This window comes from Cyprinus carpio, unplaced genomic scaffold, assembly GCF_018340385.1.
Source record: "Cyprinus carpio isolate SPL01 unplaced genomic scaffold, ASM1834038v1 S000006665, whole genome shotgun sequence".
Classification (NCBI taxonomy): domain Eukaryota; kingdom Metazoa; phylum Chordata; class Actinopteri; order Cypriniformes; family Cyprinidae; genus Cyprinus; species Cyprinus carpio.
This window is the reverse complement of record NW_024879288.1, coordinates 214,292-236,044: the sequence shown is the minus strand read 5'-3', so window position 1 is coordinate 236,044 and position 21,753 is coordinate 214,292. Positions and strand designations below refer to the sequence as shown.

The 21,753-nt window shown below is 36.5% G+C and overlaps 2 protein-coding genes across 2 annotated transcripts; one reads left to right on the top strand and one right to left on the bottom strand.

Annotated features, from left to right (window-relative positions):
• The first annotated feature begins 566 nt into the window (after positions 1-566).
• On the top strand, positions 567-1,915 carry LOC109072858 (C3a anaphylatoxin chemotactic receptor-like). The gene has a single exon (XM_042755316.1). The coding sequence runs from the start codon at positions 574-576 to the stop codon at positions 1,594-1,596; it is 1,023 nt and encodes a 340-aa protein (XP_042611250.1). The 5' UTR covers positions 567-573; the 3' UTR covers positions 1,597-1,915.
• A 16,502-nt stretch (positions 1,916-18,417) lies between these two features.
• LOC109066200 (C3a anaphylatoxin chemotactic receptor-like) lies at positions 18,418-19,601 on the bottom strand. Its single transcript, XM_042755319.1, has one exon. It carries the CDS (start codon positions 19,599-19,601, stop codon positions 18,579-18,581), a length of 1,023 nt encoding a protein of 340 aa, XP_042611253.1. The 3' UTR covers positions 18,418-18,578.
• Between the last annotated feature and the right edge of the window lie 2,152 nt (positions 19,602-21,753).

Below are 21,753 nucleotides of genomic sequence, written 5' to 3'. Positions count from 1 at the left end.
TTCAATGTAAATGCGCTACTCGACGTCTTGAATGCTGCGCTCTGGTCTCAGGTCTTTAGCAGCTTCTCGTGCATAACACGGCACTCAAGTTCAAAGAAATTCAGCTTCTAAAACACGTCTCCAGACGTTGCACTTAAAAAAAAAAAAAAAAAAAAAAAAAAAACCTTCCACTAACCTGCCTCGCGACCAAAACTCTATGTGTGAACCCTGTATTCTAATAGCTGTAGTAATATCGGACCGATAAATAAGCGAATGGGGCACAAATAATTTTATTTTGTTTTTTTGTTTTTCCTCTGTGCTATGTCATCGCCCCCTTTCGTCACCTCAGCCGCCCCCTCATCAGTGCTGCGCTGGCGCCGGCTCTGGGTTAAGCATTGCAATTATTTCACATTTACTAGAATTCAGTCAAATGTTTATTTTTTTTGTGCCTGTCACATTATTTCTTCTGTCGCGACTGCGCAGCTTAGAGGGAACATTGTTCATAAGTCACTTTGGATAAAAGAATCTGCTAATTGAATGAATAAATGTTTGACGCTGATAATATATGATATTTACAGGAGTAAACAGAGCACTATGGACAGCAGCAACTCAAGCAAAATGAACCAGACATATACTGATTATGTTTCTGACCATGTCTACAAAAATGTTTGTCAGAATTGTTTTAATGAGCTGAGGAATTTTATGAGAGTGATTTCTCTGGTCTTCTACTACCTGACCTTGATCCTCGGCGTTCCTGGAAATGCATTTGTCGTGTATGTTGCTGGATTGAAGATGAAGAGGACTGTTAATACAGTAGGGTTTCTCAATCTAGCAATTGCTGACCTCTTGTGCTGCCTTTCCACTCTTTTCTTTGTGACCAAGAGTGCTTTTGATAATCCCTGGCCGTACGGATACATAATGTGCAAGATTCTCCCCTTCATTATGCTCATCACCATGTTTGCCAGCGTTTTCACCTTGAACTTGATTAGTCTGGATCGGTTTGTTCAGGTGATGACACCGGTTTGGGCTCAGAATCATCGCAGCTTGTTCATCGCACGACTGTCCTGTGCAGCGGCTTGGATTCTGGCTTCAATTCTCAGTCTGCCTTTTATGATGTTAAGAGAGACTTACACAGAAAATAACAAAACATACTGCCTGCATTATCAACCTGATGACGACAGTTATAAATTGTATGGAAGATTAAGCATCATCAGATTTGTGTTTGGCTTTTTGGTTCCTCTCATATGCATCACAACATGCTACGGATTCATCGCACGCAAGTTAGGCAGGAGTCATTTTCACTCTGGACGAGCATTTCGCATCATGTTGGCTGTAATCGTGGCCTTTTTTCTGTGCTGGCTGCCGTATCACATAGTGCATTTGACAATAATGTACGGAGAGGAATCCAGTTCATTGGTGGCTGAGGCAGTGGATCCATTGTCTGTCTCTTTGGCAGTTTTCAACAGCTGTCTGAACCCCGTTCTGTATGTTTTCATGGGGCAGAATTTTAAGAGCAATGTTAAACTTTCTCTAAGACGTGTTTTTGAAAGAGTTTTCTCTGAGGAGGGAACACAAGCGTCACGATCCACACAGCCACAATACACACACTCAGTGTAGTGAAGATATCAGCTCATTTATACTGAGTTTTCTGATAAATTTTTAATACTATTCTAATAATGTTCTAATTATTTATTTTCTAAATTCATCAACTCTGAATCAGCAAGTCATCTAACTCTTATTCATCATTCCTGTGTTTTTTTCCCTCTCTATTGTTGATGTATTTTCAGTGATTGGTGATTTACATCACAGTGATGGAGTACTGATGCTTGATTAACTCTTTTGGTTGCTATCAGCTTGGAAAAAGCTTGTAATATTTCAGTAATAATGACATGTGGTTTCTATGCTGAATTCATGAAGAAAAATTAAAAATGTAATTTAAAGGCTGCAATTGTGAATATAACAAAAAAAGGTTTTATTTTACTCTTCCTTATCACAGTGATTTAGTCATTTTGGTGTTTTTCTACTTTAGTGTTGGAGTTATGGAGTTGATAACTCAAAAGCAAAGTGCATGATGTATAAACATTGTTTTAAATATAAAATGCTAAAAGTACAATTTTATCATTATTGTAATGTTCAATGAACCTTTAATTCACTTGTAATTTGAATTTTTTTTATTTAAAATGAGGACAACACAACTTTGTAAGAAGTTTCCTCTTTTTCCTTTTTTTTCCCAGAAGAAACTCGTCAATTAAATGACAGATGACAGACTTAAAGGTCTGCAAGCCAAATGCATTATGATAAATGCAAATGCAAACAAAATTAATTTGAAAATGTTCTCTTATAACACGTTCTGTAAATGCTATAAAAGTGACCTGATTCTGAAACAGTGTGAGCAGTATTAATTCTGCACGTCTTTTGTAGTATAAATAGTGTGAGTAGTTTATTCATATTTTTATTATTGAGCTTGCTAAGTCTAAAATACTGAGAACCTACATGTGTTTGCCCCATGTGGTGCAAAGGATTTATGACATCATGTCTCATATGATGGCAAAAAGAGCAAACTATTAGGCTATTCTTAAAGAGGGAAATGGCGTAAAACAGAGTTGAACAGAAAGTGAGCAACCATGACAAATTATGAAGCGTCTTTCTCAGTTCTACATATAACTGTATATTGTTATATATCTGTACATACAATCGTAAATTTGTATATTTTGTTAAAGAATAAGCACTTTGTTTTAAAAAAAATAAAAAATTATGTTCTATTACACTTTTGTATGTTATGTAAATAAAATAATATATATATGTATATATATATATAATATATATATATATATATATATATATACTTTAGATTAATATATATATATATATCATATATATAACAAAATAAGGGCCTCATCTTTAATTTTGCCTGGGGCCCCCACTTCATCTTGGTTTCCCTCTGCGTTTTAACCATTGATTATATTATATATATATATATATATATATATATATATATATATATATATATATATATATATATATATATATATATATATATATATACAGTCGTGGCCAAAACTTTTGAGAATTACATAAATATTGGAAATTGGAAAAGTTGCTGCTTAAGTTTTTATAATAGCAATTTGCATATACTCCAGAATGTTATGAAGAGTGATCAGATGAATTGCATAATCCTTCTTTGCCATGAAAATTAACTTAATCCCCAAAAAAACCTTTCCACTGCATTTATTTGATTTAATTTAATGACCTGATGAGATTTTTTAATTAATCATCTTGTTAACTCAGGTAAGAATGTTGACGAGCACAAGGCTGGAGATCATTATGTCAGGCTGACTGGGTTAGAATGGCAGACTTGACACGTTAAAAGGAGGGTGATGCTTGAAATCATTGTTCTTCAATTGTTAACAATGGTGAACCTGCAAAGAAACGCGTGCAGCCATCATTGCGGTGCATAAAAATGGCTTCACAGGCAAGGATATTGTGGCTACTAAGATTGCACCTAAATCAGCAATTTATAGGTTCATCAAGAACTTCAAGGAAAGAGGTTCAATTCTTGTTAAGAAGGCTTCAGGGCATCCAAGAAAGTCCAGCAAGCGCCAGGATCGTCTCCTAAAGAGGATTCAGCTGCGGGGTCGGAGTGCCACCAGTGCAGAGCTTGCTCAGGAATGGCAGCAGGCAGGTGTGAGCGCATCTGCATGCACAGTGAGGCCAAGACTTTTGGAAGATGGCCTGGTGTCAAGAAGGGCAGCAAAGAAGCCACTTCTCTCCAAAAAAAAACATCAGGGACAGATTGATCTTCTGCAGAAAGTATAGTGAATGGACTGCTGAGGACTGGGGCAAAGTCATATTCTCCGATGAAGCCCCTTTCCGATTGTTTGGGGCATCTGGAAAAAGGCTTTTCCGGAAAAGAAAAGGTGAGCGCTACCATCAGTCCTGTGTCATGCCAATAGTAAAGCATCCTGACACCATTCATGTGTGGGGTTGCTTCTCATCCAAGGGAGTGGGCTCACTCACAATTCTGCCCCTCAAAAACATAGCCATGAATAAAGAATGGTACCAAAACACCCTCCAACAGCAACTTCTTCCAACAACCCAACAACAGTTTGGTGAAGAACAATGCATTTTCCAGCACGATGGAGCACCGTGCCATAAGGCAAAAGTGATAACTAAGTGGCTCAGGGACCAGAATGTTGAAATTTTGGGTCCATGGCCTGGAAACTCCCCAGATCTTAATCCCATTGAGAACTTGTGGTCAATCCTCAAGAGGTGGGTGGACAAACAAAAAACCCACAAATTCTGACAAACTCCAAGAAGTTATTATGAAAGAATGGATTGCTATCAGTCAGGATTTGGCACAGAAGTTGATTGAGAGCATGCCCAGTCGAATTGCAGAGGTCCTGAAAAAGAAGGGCCAACACTGCAAATACTGAGTCTTTGCATAAATGTCATGTAATTGTCGATAAAAGACTTTGAAACGTATGAAGTGCTTGTAATTATATTTCAGTACATCACAGAAACAACTGAAACAAAGATCTAAAAGGTTTTTAGGAGAAATTTTTTTGAAATATTATTTATGTAATTCTCAAAACTTTTGGCCAATATATATATATATATATATATATATATATATATATATATATACGATGAATTGGCGTGAGAGCTTTTTAGTGATTTTGAATGGGATTTTATTTGAATGGTGTTAAGAAATGAATGATATATAAGTGCTATAACAAGTCTCAGTTAGCCTAAAAACAGTATACGTAGCAAGGGCTTTTAAATAATATAATAAATAAAAAGAAAACAGATAGAATAGAAAAAGAATAGAGCAAGCTAGTGATAGAGGTCTTTTTTATAATTGTATAATGAATGAAAATAAAAATAGATAGGATACAAAAAGATTAGAAAGGTAGTTACTTTTTCTTTTTTTTTATAGAATTAGAATAGTGAGGGAAAAAGTTAGAGGGTCAAATAAAGATGGAAGAGATGTGTTTTAAGCCGATTCTTGAAAATGGCTAAGGACTCAGCTGCTCGGATTGAGTTGGGCAGATCATTCCACCAGGAGGGAACATTTAATTTAAAAGTCCGTAAAAGTGACTTTGTGCTTCTTTGGGATGGCACAATCAAGCGACGTTCACTTGCAGAACGCAACCTTCTAGAGGGAACATAAGTCTGAAGTAATGAATTTAGGTAAAGGGGTGCAGAGCCAGTGGTGGTTTTGTATGCAAACATCAATGCCTTGAATTTTATGCGAGCAGCTATTGGTAGCCAGTGCAAATTGATAAATAGAGGTGTGACGTGTATTAATTTCGGCTCATTAAAAATTAATCTTGCTGCCGCGTTTTGGATTAATTGTAAAGGCTTGATAGAACTGGCTGGAAGACCTGCCAAGAGAGCGTTGCAATAGTCTAGCCTGGACAGAACAAGAGCTTGAACAAGGAGTTGTGCAGCATGTTCGGAAAGAAAGGGCCTGATCTTCTTGATGTTGAATAAAGCAAATCTGCAGGAACGGACAGTTTTAGCAATGTGGTCTGAGAAAGTTAGCTGATCATCAATCATAAGTCCAAGGTTTCTGGCTGTTTTTGAAGGAGTTATGGTTGATGTGCCTAACTTGATGGGTGAAATTGTGATGAAACGATGGGTTTGCTGGAACAACAAGCAGTTCTGTCTTGGCAAGGTTGAGTTGAAGGTGATGGTCCTTCATCCAGCAAGAAATGTCTGTTAGACAAGCTGAGATGCGAGCAGCTACCGATGGATCATCAGGATGGAAATGAGAGGTGGAGTTGAGTGTCATCAGCATAGCAGTGGTATGAAAAGCCATGTTTCTGAATGACAGAACCTAATGATTCCATGTAGACAGAGAAGAGAAGTGGTCCAAGAACTGAGCCCTGAGGCACCCCAGTAGTTAGATGTTGCGACTTGGACACCTCACCTCTCCAAGATACTTTTGAAGGACCTATCTGATAGGTAAGACTCAAAAAACTGCAGTGCGGTTCCTGAGATGCCCTTTGTCAGTAGGGTTGACAGGAGGATCTGGTGATTAACCGTGTCAAAAGCAGCAGATAGATCAAGCAAGATAAGTATTGAAGATTTGGATTCCGCTCTTGCCAGTCTTAGGGCTTCAACAACTGAGAGCAAGGCAGTCTCAGTTAATTGTCCACTTCTGAAGCCAGATTGGTTGCTGTCAAGGAGGTTGTTCTGTGTGAGAAAGGTAGAGACTTGGTTGTATACCGCTCGTTCAAGTGTTTTTGCAATGAAAGGAAGAAGGGAAACTGGTCTGTAGTTCTCTAAAAGAGATGGGTTGAGGGTGGGTTGTCTTAAGGAGTGGAGTTATACGAGCCTGTCTAAATGAGGAGGGGAAAACACCTGTATGAAGGGATGTGTTAATGATGTGAGTAAGTGCAGGTACAACTGCAGGAGAAAATGGCTTGAAGGAGATGAGATGGAATAGGATCAAGTGGACAAGTAGTATATATATATATATATATATATATATATATATATATATATATATATATATATATATATATACTATTAATATTGATTATAGTCATGTATAGTTATATAAGCAATATTAATAGAGATTCTTGCTCAGGAATCAGAGCTAATAATGTCACTGGATGAAGTTTGTGGAAGCTCTGCACTCCAGTAAACACTTGTGGTGTGTGTATTAAGAGCAGCTCTTCAAAGCGCCTGTGATATCTTCACCATTAAAAAGCTCTGAGATGAAGCGTCAGGTCTGAACCCAGATATCTGTACGAGCTGTAAACTGGAATAGACCAGCAGCTCTAGGGCATCTCCGCCTTACCGCAGGACTCATGTAGGGGCATAGCTCAGGGTTTATGATGCGTGGGAATTTCATCACGCTCACAGTCCTGCAAGACCCACACACTCACACAATACGAGACGTCCCAGCTCTCAAAAACACAAACACACACTGACAGATCCCAAAGAAGAGACAGAAAGACTTGTCAGCTTAAAGACTTACTGAAGTGATAAACAGCCCTCGTGTTAATTTAACAGGAATACTTGTATATGCAGCTGAATGTGAGATATGAGATGTCAAATGAATCATTACACATCAAACCGAGATCTAAGATACAGTGACTAACAATTGGTTTGAGAATAAAAATGTGTGGATGTCATTTTATAGGATAAAACAAAAAAAACAAAATAAACAACAACAACAATAAAATTAATTATTTGAAGAAAACATGGTTTATCATTTCAAACATGAAAAATGTATTTGTGCATCATCTTACACTTGCTTTTATATTTTATTTTATTTTATTTTATTTTATTTTATTTTATTTTATTTTATGCAATTATTGCATTTCTTGTATAAATGTTAGGCTGCACTGTATATTTGCTAAATGAAATCCAATACTTGTTTCTTACTCATTTTGGGTGCTGATTCCAAAAATAGTGCCTGTTTTTGCTTGAGAACATCATACTTTTCACAAAATATGATGTTTATTAGCATTTACTTTCATAGCCATTTGTAATGTGAAAAAATCTTGCATTTTCCAGTAATGAGCGGAAAACATACAAATACATGATTTCTGTCTTCCTCTGAGCCACATTACAACTATTTTTCAATTCTCAGCCAATTTTCACATGTATTAATCATTCTGAAGACATTATTTTATTTTTTGTTATTTTTTTCCACTCCTTTTCAGATTTATATGTCCCTTTATATAAAGTTGAAAAATCTTATTTTTTTAGTGAAAATTTTTTAGTTTTTATTGATATTTTCTCCATTAAATCTGGTAACATTGACTTTTTCCAGACCTTTTTCCATTTTTTTGTTTGTTTGTTTTTTAAAGATCAGACCTGTTTTGTACATGTATCTTATGATCTCATATTACTAGACTTACTAGACTAGTTTTTGCTTTTTATTTGTTCATTTAATTTTAATTTGTCACACTGCAGGACTATTAAAGAAGATTGAACATTAAACAGAAAATGGTTACAAACTTCAACCTGCCATAGCATACAAAAACATATACTTTGCCTTATAATAATGCTCTAGATTAGTGTTTCTCAATGGGGGCGTTCGGAGAACATCGGGGGGTGCTGGGTACGTTCTCAGATACTGAACGACTGATTATAATCAGGATCTGTGTACTCTGATGCAACGTTAAGGTACTCTTACCTTAATGTTCATGCCTGGTATTACTTAGTGTAAGCAGTACCGTAGCAAGGGCTGTGCCAAGTTTGCGACTGCACAGGGCCTCGTACCTCAAGAGGGCCTCGCTCCTGGCCTGCATTTTATGTGTTTATGTAATTTTTATTACTGTTTTTTTCACCTGTTTTGTCCTTTGAAAGACTAAAATAGACATAGCTGATAGACAGTATAAGACTCTGTGTATAAAAATGCTGGTCTAGGGCCCTCCATCTCACCCCGACTTTTTTACGCCCCACGGGTCGGGCTACGGGCCACTTTTCACGTCATAGTTCAGACGTGGGCCGGGCATCAGGCTTGTTTTAGGCTTCTCCTTATTTTTATATTTTAGACATCTATCAATCCATCAAAACTGCCACGCTGATGGAAACAACACGAGTCATGAACGGCTCGACGGTGTTTACTGTCCCGCAGCAGCAGTGCAGCTGAACAGTTCAGCGTTTGAATGCACGCAATAGGCTTAAGCTTGCCACAATGTATCGGAAAAAGTAATTACCATAAATGTGTCAGGGGGAAATAGGAAGGAGATATTTGAATTATTTAGTTACGAATGATGCATTACTCTTATCTTAATGTGTAAAAATGACGGCGTATCCACTGAAAAAATGCAAGTGATTGTACTGGTGCCTCCATGTCCTGAAAAGCGCGCTTTAGCTTCCACTCTCCACACAAACTATTGGATATAGCGCACATCTATCTAGGTTTAACGTTTAAACATTCTTGAACTGTTTTATATCTAGGCTATAGATTTTATTTTAGGCAAGTCGTGATGATTTGAGAAGGCTAAATTGATCAAACATAGGCTCACTGTCTGCCGCTGGCCGCTTGGTTGTTAAAATGTTTTTAAAATAAAAATAATATACAGTGGGTACAGAAAGTATTCAGACCCCCTTAAATTTTTCACTCTTTGTTATATTGCAGCCATTTGCTAAAATCATTTAAGTTCTTTTTTTTTTCCTCATTAATGTACACACAGTACCCCATATTGACAGAAAAACACAGAATTGACATTTTTGCAGATTTATTAAAAAAGAAAAACTGAAATATCACATGGTCCTAAGTATTCAGACCCTTTGCTGTGACACTAATATATTTAACTCAGGTGCTGTCCATTTCTTCTGATCATCCTTGAGATGGTTCTACACCTTTATTTGAGTCCAGCTGTGTTTGATTACACTGATTGGACTTGATTAGGAAAGCCACACACCTGTCTATATAAGACCTTACAGCTCACAGTGCATGTCAGAGCAAATGAGAATCATGAGGTCAAAGGGACTGCCTGAAGAGCTCAGAGACAGAATTGTGGCAAGGCACAGATCTGGTCAAGGTTACAAAAAAAATTCTGCTGCACTTAAGGTTCCTAAGAGCACAGTGGCCTCCATAATCCTTAAATGAAAGACGTTTGGGATGACCAGAACCCTTCCTCCAGAGATGCAGTCGGGAGATGGGAGAAAGTTGTAGAAAGTCAACCATCACTGCAGCTCTCCACCAGTCGGGGCTTTATGGCAGAGTGGCCCGACGGAAGCCTCTCCTCAGTGCAAGACACATGAAAAAACACCTGAAGGACTCCAAGATGGTAAGAAATAAGATTCTCTGGTCTGATGAGACCAAGATAGAACTTTTTGGCCTTAATTCTAAGCGGTATGTGTGGAGAAAACCAGGCACTGCTCATCACCTGTCCAATACAGTCCCAACAGTGAAGCATGGTGGTGGCAGCATCATGCTGTGGGGGAGTTTCTCAGCTGCAGGGACAGGACAACTGGTTGCAATCGAGGGAAAGATGAATGCGGCCAAGTACAGGGATATCGTGGATGAAAACCTTCTCCAGAGTGCTCAGGACCTCAGACTGGGCCGAAGGTTCACCTTCCAACAAGACAATGACCCTAGGCACAGAGCTAAAATAACGAAGGAGTGGCTTCACAACAACTCCGTGACTGTTATTGAATGGTCCAGCCAGAGCCCTGACTTAAACCCAATTGAGCATCTCTGGAGAGATCTGAAAATGGCTGTCCACCAACGTTTACTATCCAGCCTGACAGAACTGGAGAGGATCTGCAAGGAGAAAATGGCAGAGGATCCTCAAATTCAGGTGTGAAAAACTTGTTGCATCTTTCCCAAAAAGACTCATGGCTGTATTAGATCAAAAGGGTGCTTCTACTAAATACTGAACAAAGGGTCTGAATACTTAGGACCATGTGATATTTCAGTTTTTCTTTTTTAATAAATCTGCAAAAATGTCAACAATTCTGTGTTTTTCTGTCAATGTGGGGTGGTGTTTTTGTTTTAATGATTCTGTGTTTTTATGTAATTATGTGATTTTAGCAAATGGCTGCAATATAACAGAGTGAAAAATTTAAGGGGGTCTGAATACTTTCCGTACCCACTATATATAAATATATATTATATGTCAGCTGTTGGACACGGGCCGGTCGAGGGCCTGAGCATCTCGGGCTAGGTCCTAAATTTGAGGCCCGTGCAGGGCTCTAGTCTGGTCTGCCTCAGTGGTCCAACAGCGCCCGTCAATGTCATAATAATCGAGATGGCCAGTCAAATCAAAGAATGCAGGTCTTACTGTCACTGTCACAACGTAACTAGAGTTTGTGGAAAGTTGTAGTACTGTACTAGAATACTGTTATATGACATAAATGTTTAGCGACCAATAGTAATATGCTATCTACTGATGTAAACTACTCAACTTTTTATGAAATTTCCCCATTTTGAATTGAAAATATGTGATCATGATTCATGTAAATCATAAATATACGTGACAAAAGACTTTTGTGTTTTCGACGCTTAGATATACGAATAAGAGTGAATGTGCACATTTTAAAATAAAATATTATTTTCAAATAGTGTAAACTGATTACTACTTCATATGAAGAGTTCAGATGCAAAAGCCTCTGTACCGTTCAAAAATTTCTTCTAAAATTAGCATTTTTATCAGGCTCCCATGTGTAGATTCAGTAATTTCACTTTAATGGCAATTAATAGTTTATTTTCTTTCCTATTAAAGTAAAGTAACTGAACATAAACATATAGAAGCATGAGAAAATAATCACTTTAGAAGAAAATGTTGGATGACACCTAGAGCCTTTTGCATCTGAACTCTTCATATATAACTGTCTACAAACGTAGAACTTATTTTAGCATTATTATTTACTTTTTTAATTGCTTTATTATTATTATTATTATTATTATTATCATAATTATTATTATGCAGTAGATCCTTATGAGCGTGTGCGTGACCGTGATTCGTGCGCAAGCATGTCAGTGAGCACAGCATCACAATCAATCAGATGCATGTTAAAGTTTTGTTCGTTACTATAGCAACCCCCCACCCCCACCACCACCACACACACACACACACACAAAATTGAAGAGGGCCTCACACGTCAACTTCGCACAGGGCCTCAATTCCCCTTATAATGGCCCTGAGTGTTAGCCGCTAGTTTACACCAATACTTTCCACTTCTAAACGATCATTTCCATAGCTTTAGCGCAGCGGCCATATTTCCCGTGAAAACAATAGCAAACATTTAGACATGATAAAGCACAATATGTTTTTTCTTGTTTAGAAAAATTTATGTGAATGCCTTTTGTTTGCTGATAGGCTGCAGTTGGTTTAAATGCCAAATTTCAAGATTCAACTCCTGAAAAAAATAGCCTTATTTATATCCACATGCCTTTTTTGCTCCTTGGGTACTAATGATAGTGATATGTCAAGTCCAGTCAAATCAAAGTTGTCATGAATGTTATGTGGGATTCAATGACATTTTTTTTTTTTTCATTTATGTAATATTGTGGGCTGTTATATTGGGGTTATATTGGGTTTATGTTGCATTCAGTGGGGACATAATTACGGATTATAATGACTTATACTGTGTTTTTACGCGTTGCATTGCATCGTTTGTTGCGATGTGTAACCATGTCTGCATTTGTGATCAGAGAAAAGACAAACAACAAGCGCTACTCTACACTAGCGGTTGCTTTAACCTCATGTTTGTGGCTGAATATAATGATCATCATAATTAATGGACAACTAGGCTATATCAGGGAAAAGACAGAAAAAGAAGCCTCCCTGCAAAGAGACATCACCCTCACAATGAGTCCCTTCACTGGTTTTGGCAAGTCTCTCCCTGTTCTTTGTGTCTTTATGAAAAAGTCCCAGTTCCTTAGTTTGATTCCATCACATTCTGATGGTGTAATCTATATATTGCCCCTGCTGACTATATCCAGCCTCTTACGAAGTCTTCAGATGACCCAACACCTGTGAAGAGACCCTTGAGAGGATTTCGAATGAAGCTGACTCTGAATAAACATACAAAACTGATAAACTTTCTTTGCATTGTAATCAACATGATCACACCATGTAACCATTGCTTTAATTTGTTCATTGTTTCTGTATATATTTCATTGGTTCTGAACCTTACTTAACTGCATGATTTGTATAGCCTAATTTTAGAACGTTTCTGCCATATGGACATTGCTTTGGCACAGTTACACCTGTTAACAGAACTCTTATTTGTAATGTAGAAACATTCATTTTCTGTAAAGCTGCTTTGAAACAATGTGTATATTAAATTTTTTTTTTTTTATAGTTGTTTATTGATAAATGTTTGTTGGATCATTGTTTTTTTCATCTTTTTTTTTTTTGGGTGATATTACATTCACACTCCTTTCTGTGAGTGACTGGAGCACTCCCATGCAGCAAAGCAAACTATAGTGGAGACTGTTCAAGGACAACATGCATTATAGTTTATTATAAATGTATAAATCGATTGCTGTAAATAAGTGCATAACAAAAGTTAACATACATAAAATGTATGATTAAATGCGTAAAAATGTTTTAAGTTGTTTTAAATTGGATTATACTACAAATATATTTTTATATAGGCTATTAATAACATGAACGATCATTAAACACTAACAAGTGTTTCCCTTTGCTCAAAAACACAAAAATGTACTGAATTTCAGCATTTATCCTCCCAATCCATTCCCATGTAAAGCATGCTGGGAAATCCATGCCAGTTTCAGTAAAGCCAACAAAAATGATTAATCTATTTCCTACCAGCGTTTTTATAGTTAACTAATTTAAAACCGTAAACTTATAAAAATAAACTTTAACTGAAATAAAATCTATAGCTATAATAAAATAAAATATATTTTATTTCAGCTGCTTACCAAAGCAACATTTCTCATTTTCATTTAGTTTAACTTTATGTACTATTAACTTAAAAAATGTTAATAAAAAATAATTAATATATTACATACAGTAGATACAGGTAAAAAAAATAAAAAAAATAATAATAATAAAGTTGACAAAAACGCAAAACAAAATTTTGGGTAAAAAATAAAAATAAAGTTGGAATAGTAAAAAAAATAAAATAAAAAATATTTAAAAAAAAGTGTAACCTTTAAATAATGTTCTTGTCACACCCCTGGATTCATTACCTTGTGTTTTCCCTCCATGTGTTCCATCCACATGTGCTCAGTATGACCTAGGTTCTGTTTTCCCTTGATTATGTCATTATGTTCAGGTGTGTGTCAGTCATTATCCTCATTAACGTTTCCCTTATAAGTTGTACTCTGTTCAGTCTTGGTTGTCCGGTATTGAGTTTACTTTGATGTGTATGTGTGTTCATACCCTCTCTGTGGAGTACCCTCTTTGTGGATTATTAAAGACTTTATTTCATCTTCGTTCTCGATTGTTCCCTACGTGTACCAGATCGTGACAGAATAGCGGACCTAGAACAGTTACCTCCTATGTTTTCTTTCCGGTTTTTCCTCCGTTTTTTCTTTCCATAGTGTTTCATGGATCCCCTCCTTCACCCCGAATTCCTCCTCCTCCTGCTGGAGCAGGAAGGACGATCTCTTGAGGACCATACCAGACAGTTCCTGTTGCTAGCTCACATCACCAGCTACCCAGATGATGCGCTCTGTGCTTTCTATGAGGCGAGCCTGAACGCCGAGTGCAGAGTGTTTGTCGTCCGAAGATGGTCCTCGGGAGGAATTCACCACATTCGTGGAGTGGACTCTGGCGAGAAACGGGTCACCTCTCACCGGCTGCCCTATGAGGGATCTCGCCAGGTGCACTCCAGACCCAGAGCCCAGCCCATCATCTCCCCGATGTGCGGAGCGCATGCCCGAGCCAGCCGCTGACAGAGAGCCAGAGCCCACCGTGAACGACGAGCCATCGCCACATAGAGCGTCAGATCTGAGGAGCGCCGTGGAGCCAGACGCCATGACGTCAGTCCAGGTGTGTGAGCCGGCAACACCGCCTGCCGCGAGGGAGAAAGGCCGGAACCGGAAGTTGAACTGCCCCCTCTGCCCCCTCTCTCCTCTCCCCTCTCCGTCGTCTCCGCTGGTCCCATCCAGCCCTCATTCATCCTTGGTTTCCTCGTCCAGCCCTGATCTACAGATATTGCATGCTCCGATGAAAGATGACGATTCATTATAGTTGGGAGGAATACTGATGATCACTGATGCACAGCTATTCTTCACCCGTTTTCATTGTTTCAGATGATTAATTTGGCACTTATTCATGATAAATACGGGCTGAAGAAGTATTGGGAAGAGAAGATCGAAAGCCACATTCAGAAGATGGGAAATGAAGACTCGAGAATGAAGAACAGCGCTTTATCCAAGTGTGTATCACAGAGAATCAGATCTCTTCTTTGATAATTGCTGCTACAAGAATAACTTCATCCAGTGTGTTGCTTTTCTTTCCATTTGTCACTTTTCAAGCTAATTTTCTTGGGTGGTAATTGCAAGGAAAGATTAGGTCGAATGAACTGAAATGAAAAGATAATATTGATAAATGACCTTGAGTCACAAAATCCAACTTGCTGGAATGAAAAACTCATAATTGTTTTTTCTGACCTAGTTTAGGATCCATAAACAGTTTCTGGCTTTTGGAAATGAAAAGCATCACAATGAAAGTCATCAAATCCAGACAGGCTTCTGTTGTTGTTTTTGCTGCCCTCTAGTGTTTCCTTCAGGAAGGTCATGTGGATTAGCACATACACTGGTACAAATCTCCAGGCTTTGGAGCTCGTTTAAATCAAAGGCAGTGTGTTGCAGTAGAAACAGCTTTAGAGACAAGGACAGCTTTCTGAGTGTGTAATGAATACATTGTTCATACAGATGAACCGCACCAGGCTTCATAGCAAATCCAAGGGTTTATTAATACTCAGATCCAAATCTGAGCAATGTTGGAGAAGTTACTTTGAACCGGGCTACATGTAAATCAGAATTTACAGTAGTGTCAAAGTAGATTATTATAGAAGTGGCTAATAAAAAATGAACTAAAATGGTTTTGTTATTATGCAACCTATTTGAAAATATTAAATTCTATTCTGCAATATTGCATTATAAAATTTTGTTTATTTTTATGAAAACATTTCAAAAGATTAACCAGGTAATTTTACATAACATAACTTCTAGTTATTTAGTTATAAATTATATTAAATACGTTATAAAATATTAATATAAAAATATACATAAAATTAATCAATATAAATATCAAATACACACTTCACATCAGACATCATTCTAATATGCTGATTTGCTGTAAGAAAAAAAATATCATCAATGTTGAAAACTTAATTACTTCATATTTTTGTAAAAAACCATGATGCTACGTTTTATTTTTTATTTTTTTCTCAGCCACGGATGCATTCAATTGATCAAAAAATACATTTATAATGTTATACTGTATAATATTTCTATTTGAAATACACATTCTTCCATTTCCACAAAAATATTAAGCACAAAATAAAAAAATAAAAAAATAGTTTTTAGCATTGATAATAATGAGAACCATGTATTTTTAATAGTGCACCAATAATAACTGATAATAAATGAGCGGCAAATCAGAATATTTGAATGATTTCTGAAGGATCATGTGACACTGAAGACTGGAGTAATGATGCTGAAAATTCAGCTTTGATCACAGAAATATATTGCATTTTATAAAATATTCACAAAGAAAACAGTAAATCACAATATTTTACAATTTTACTTTTTTTTCTGTATTTTTGATCAAAAGGAAAGTCGTGTGTGGGGAAGTCGTGGCCTAATGGTTAGAGAGACAAAAACTTTTATTTTGGATTGTGGGTTTGAGTCTTGGGCCGGCAATACCACGACGACTGAGGTGCCCTTGAGCAAGGCACCGAACCCCCAACTGCTCCCCGGACACCGCAGCATAAATGGCTGCCCACTTCTCCAGGTGTGTGTGTGTGTGTGTGTGTGTGTGTGTTCTCTGCTGTGTGTGTGCACTTTGGATGGGTTAAATGCAGAGCACGAATTCTGAGTATGGGTCACCATACTTGGCTGTACGTCATATCACTTTTTATTGTTATTATTATTATTATTAAAGCCTTGTTGAGCAAAGGAGACTTGTTTCAAAAACCTTAAAAACATATTTTTTATTCCAAACTTTTGAATGGTAATTTTAGATTTCAAATTAATTAGTGAATGTTTAACTGTTCATAAAAATGAAATATATTTGCTGAGATCCAAACTCTCCAAAATCACTTGTATCATCATTAAGAAGAGTTTTGTGTATGTAGGACCTTCTTAACCTGTGGCAACAAATGACTGTGTTACAGTAAAGTCTATGTGTGCATACAGCAATAAATCCTCAATGTTTTCTTTCAGGTTACGTGAGAAGTGGGTCCAGAGGCTTCAGTTTCGGAACCAGCATGTGATCGAGAGCATGAGAGAGCAACAAATAAGAAGAGCTCAGAGGGTTCAAGGGATTTTAAGAGTTTAGACGGCTTGAATTATTTTAAACCAAAAGCACTTCTCTAATGCACTTCACAAGAATCCAAAGTATGAAAGTCTAGTTCTTTAACTTAAATGAGTTAAATAGTTTTTTGATGCAGCCTTTGGGAGAGAAAAACGCTGTTGCAGACATACACCATTAAACTCAATCTGATCCTGCAATCAAGCATCTGTCTTTCATATAAGGCTCTTTGTGTTACATAGAATAGAGTCTTGTTTTTAATAAAAGCTAAATATCATACATTTACTGTGTGGACTTTTAATGCTTTATGCTTTTTCTGAGAATAGAATAGAATAGAATAGAATAGAATAGAATAGAATAGAATAGAATAGAATAGAATAGAATAGAATGAGCTTTTTATTGCCAGGCATGTTTACACACACAAGGAATTTGTCTTCAGGACAGAAGTTTCCACAGTGTAACAGAATGACAGAACAGAAAAAAAAATAGAACAAGTAAATAAGAAATAAAAATATACAAATTGACAATTGTATGTACAGATATATAAACAATAGACAGTTATATGTACAACTGAGAAAAACACTATTCATAATTTGTCATGGTTACTCACTTTCTGTTCAACTCTGTTTTACGACATTTCCCTCTTTAAGAATAGCCTAATAGTTTGCTCTTTTTGCCATCATATGAGACATGATGTCATAAATCCTTTGAACCACATGGGGCAAACACATGTAGGTTCTCAGTATTTTAGACTTAGCAAGCTCAATAATAACAATATGAATAAACTACTCACACTATTTATACTACAAAAGACGTGCAGAATTAATACTGCTCACACTGATCCAGAATCAGGTCACTTTTATAGCATTTTATAGTACAGAAAGTTTTATAAGAGAACATTTTCACATTAATTTTATTTTCATTTGCATTTATGATAATGCATTTGGCAGTAAAGTATTTGGAATCTTAAAATATTTATCTGACATTTAATTTAACAAGTGTCTCCTGGTCACTTTCCTGTCATGATGAAAAGGAGGAAGTTGTTTTGTTGCAGCGTTTTCTTAGTAATTTCCTCCAAATTTGTGTCCTCATTTTAAATAAAAAAAAATTCAAATTACAAGTGAAATTAAAGGTTCAATGAATATTACAATAATGATAAAAATTTTACTTTTTGCATTTTATATTTAAAACAATGTTTATACATCATGGGCTTTGCTTTTGAGTTATCAACTCCATAACTCCATAACAATAAAGTAGAAAAACAACAAAATGACTAAATCACTCTGATAAGGGAGAGTTTTTGTTATATTCACAATTGCAACCTTTAAATTACATTTTTAATTTTTCTTCATGAATTCAACATAGAAATCACATGCCATTATTACTGAAATATTACAAGCTTTTTCTAAGCTGATAGCAACCAAAAAAGTTAATCAAGCATCAGTATTTCATCATTGTGATGTTAAGCTTTGATGATAGTTCACATATCACCAGTCACTGAAAATACATCAACAAGACAGAGAGAAACACACAGGAATGATGAATAAGAGTTAGATGACTTGCTGACTTGGAGTTGATGAATTTAGAAAGGAAATAATTAGAACATTATTAGAATAGAAATAAAAATCAATCAGAAAACTCAGTATAAATGAGTTGATATCTTCTTAACTACACTGGGTGCATTTGTTGTGACTGTGTGGATTGTGATGTTTGTGTTTCCTCCTCAGAGAAAACTCTTTCAAAAACACGTCTTAGAGAAAGTTTAACATTGCTCTTAAAATCCTGCCCCATGAAAACATACAGAATGGGGTTCAGACAGCTGTTGAAATACGCCAAAGAGACGGCCAACGGATACACTGCCTCAGCCACCGAGGAACTGGATTTCTTTCCATACATTATTATCAAATCTATTATGTGATACGGCATCCAGCACAGAAAAAAGGCCACGATTACAGCAAACATGATGCGAAACGCTCGTCCAGAGTGAATATGACTCCTGCCTAACTTGCGTGCGATGAATCCGTAGCATGTTGTGATGCATATGAGAGGAACCAAAAAGCCAAACACAAATCTGATTATGCTAAACCTTCCAAACAATTTAAAATGGTATTCATCAAGTTGATGATACAGGCAGTATGTTTCATTATTTTTTGTGTAAAACGTTGCTAACACCATGAAAGGCAGACTAAGAACTGAATCCAGAATCCAAGCTGTTGCACAGGACAGTCGTGCGATGAACAAGCTGCGATGATTCTGAGCCCAAACCGGCGTGATCACCTGAACAAACCGATCCAGACTAATCAAGTTCAAGGTGAAAACGCTGGCAAACATGGTGATGAACATAATGAAGGGGAAAATCTTGCACATTATGGATCCGTATGGCCAGTAGCCAAAAGCGCTCTTGGTTACGTAGTAAAGAGTGAGAAGGCAGCAGAAGAAGTCAGCAATCGCTAGATTGAGAAACCCTACTGTATTAACAGTCCTCTTCATCTTCAATCCAGCAACATACATGACAAATGCATTTCCAGGAACGCCGAGGATCAAGGTCAGGTAGTAGAAGACCAGAGAACTCACTCTCGTAAAATTCCTCAGCTCATCAAAACAATTCTGACTAACATCTTTGTAGACATTGTCAGAAACATTATCATCACTACATGTCTGGTCCATTTTGCTTGAGTTGCTGCTGTCCATAGTCCTCTGCTTATCCTGTAAATATCATATATTATCAGCATCAAACATTTATTCATTCAATTAGCAGATTCTTTTATCCAAAGTGACTTACGAACAATGTTCCCTCTAAGCTGCGCAGTCGCGACAGAAGAAATAATGTGACAGATGCAAAAATTTATTGAGAAAGCCATTTGACTGAATTCTAGTAAAAGCGAAATAATTGCAAGCCACTATAGAGTTGGTGTTGCTATAGAGTTAGAACCTGTGAATGCGGATTTACAGGTTTCATGGAAAGACAAGACATTTGCGCAAAATCAGTCACTGTAGAAATCGAATTCATTCATGGTTGCAGACGAAATAGCTCCACACAAGAGCCAACGCAAACACAATGACATGCAATGAAATGAAATAAAACGTCATCATGTTTTAAAGAAGAGTGGCTTGATGAAGTGCTGGAAATAGCAGATGATGGACACAGAACAGTAACAAAACTCTTACACATTTACAGGTTGTAGTAGTATGCAAAATACTCTACTCTATCTTTTAAAATATTGTTTTAAATATTTATAAAAAAATATATATATTTTTAAAAATTATAAGACATAAATAGTTGATCTCAAAAAGGGAATTCTGCTTCACTTTTTAAATATTAGCTATATATATTATATTATATTACATTACATTACTTATTATAAAGAATTGAACTGTTCTGTGTGAGGGTTTTTTAAAAAATTATTTTTAATAGAATTTCTTGCTGGAACAGCACTGTAAAAAAAAAAATAATTTGCTTTCTCAAGTAACCTAAAATGAGAGAACTCTAAAAAGAGTCAATCAAATATAAAAAGCACTTTAAAGTTAAAAGTTACACACTTTGTGTGTGTGTCCGCTGTACAGATATAAAGGTATAAAGAATGTTTTTGCTCAGGTTGCAAAAATGTCTGACCAATAGAGAAAAGTTTTTGCTCAGCAAGAAAAAAATTTAGAAGGAACATTGCTTACATGTGTGGAAAATAAGCAATTTGACAAAGGCAACTATTCAATATTATTAAACAATGAAAATTATTTTTTAAACAAACATTAATTAATATGTTTAATTTAAATCATTAACTATGCAGTCACTTGTATGTCAATGATCATATGTTCATATGTTTTTAAATCACACTTGAGTTTTACAGATCAAATAATGCCTTACAAACTTGTACTCACTCCCCAGCTGCTCTGTGCTAACTAGTGGCACTTGCCACTGGTTACTACTTGAAGCAATTGTAAAGATGAAAGAACCTCAAAGAATCTCAGATACTTTGATCTCCTGAGAAACAGACAATACAAACATACACGGGCGTCTTCGAGACACCCCACAGAGTGGAGGTGCAGGAAACGCCCTCTCTCACATATCAGTTCCTTCTCATCCCCTTCCTTCCTCCTACCCATCCCCCCTTTACTTGGTTCACTCAGAATGGTCAATAGTATTATGTTCTACAATGAATGCAAGTAATATTTACAGTCATGTTTGGTATCATTTGTATAGTCTCAGGGAGCGTGGTACAATGGTCTCAATCTTACAAAAATAGACTAAAAGATAATTCAGATCTTAAGAGTTAAGAGATATTTTGCTTACTGTAATGGGAGTGCCCTTTCCCAGGGTCTTCCGTGTAAATTACTTTCTGTTCCCATTGAGGTGTAAACCACCCAGGTCTGGCACCTGGCTTAATGCAAATTCTGTTTGTACATGCCTCCATTTGGGGGATGTTTTATCTTGGTGTTGTATTTAAAGGATTGCAGCAAAGGGGTCGGGGCCTTCTGTAGCCAGAATGAGCCTGTGGTATGAAGTGTGTCCACACACTTCATTCTATGTATTTTTTTGTAAAAGCCAGGTATGCATCTTACTCTTAGATTTATTTTCGAGAATTTGATTTATTGTATTGATTTGATATCTTTGAATTTGCTATGTAATTGGCATAATACATATTTACCTGACTGATAATAAATTGTTACATTTCATTGTATTCTGTTTTACTCTGTAATTATTGACTCTAGTAGATTACGCTGTATCCTTGTGTCACTCTACTGTGCAGGAAGGAACACGGAGCCAAGGATAAGCGAAAGTCTTTATTAATCCAACACATGGGTAAATCCAACAAAGGAAACAGGAGGAAGACACACGCACTTGTAG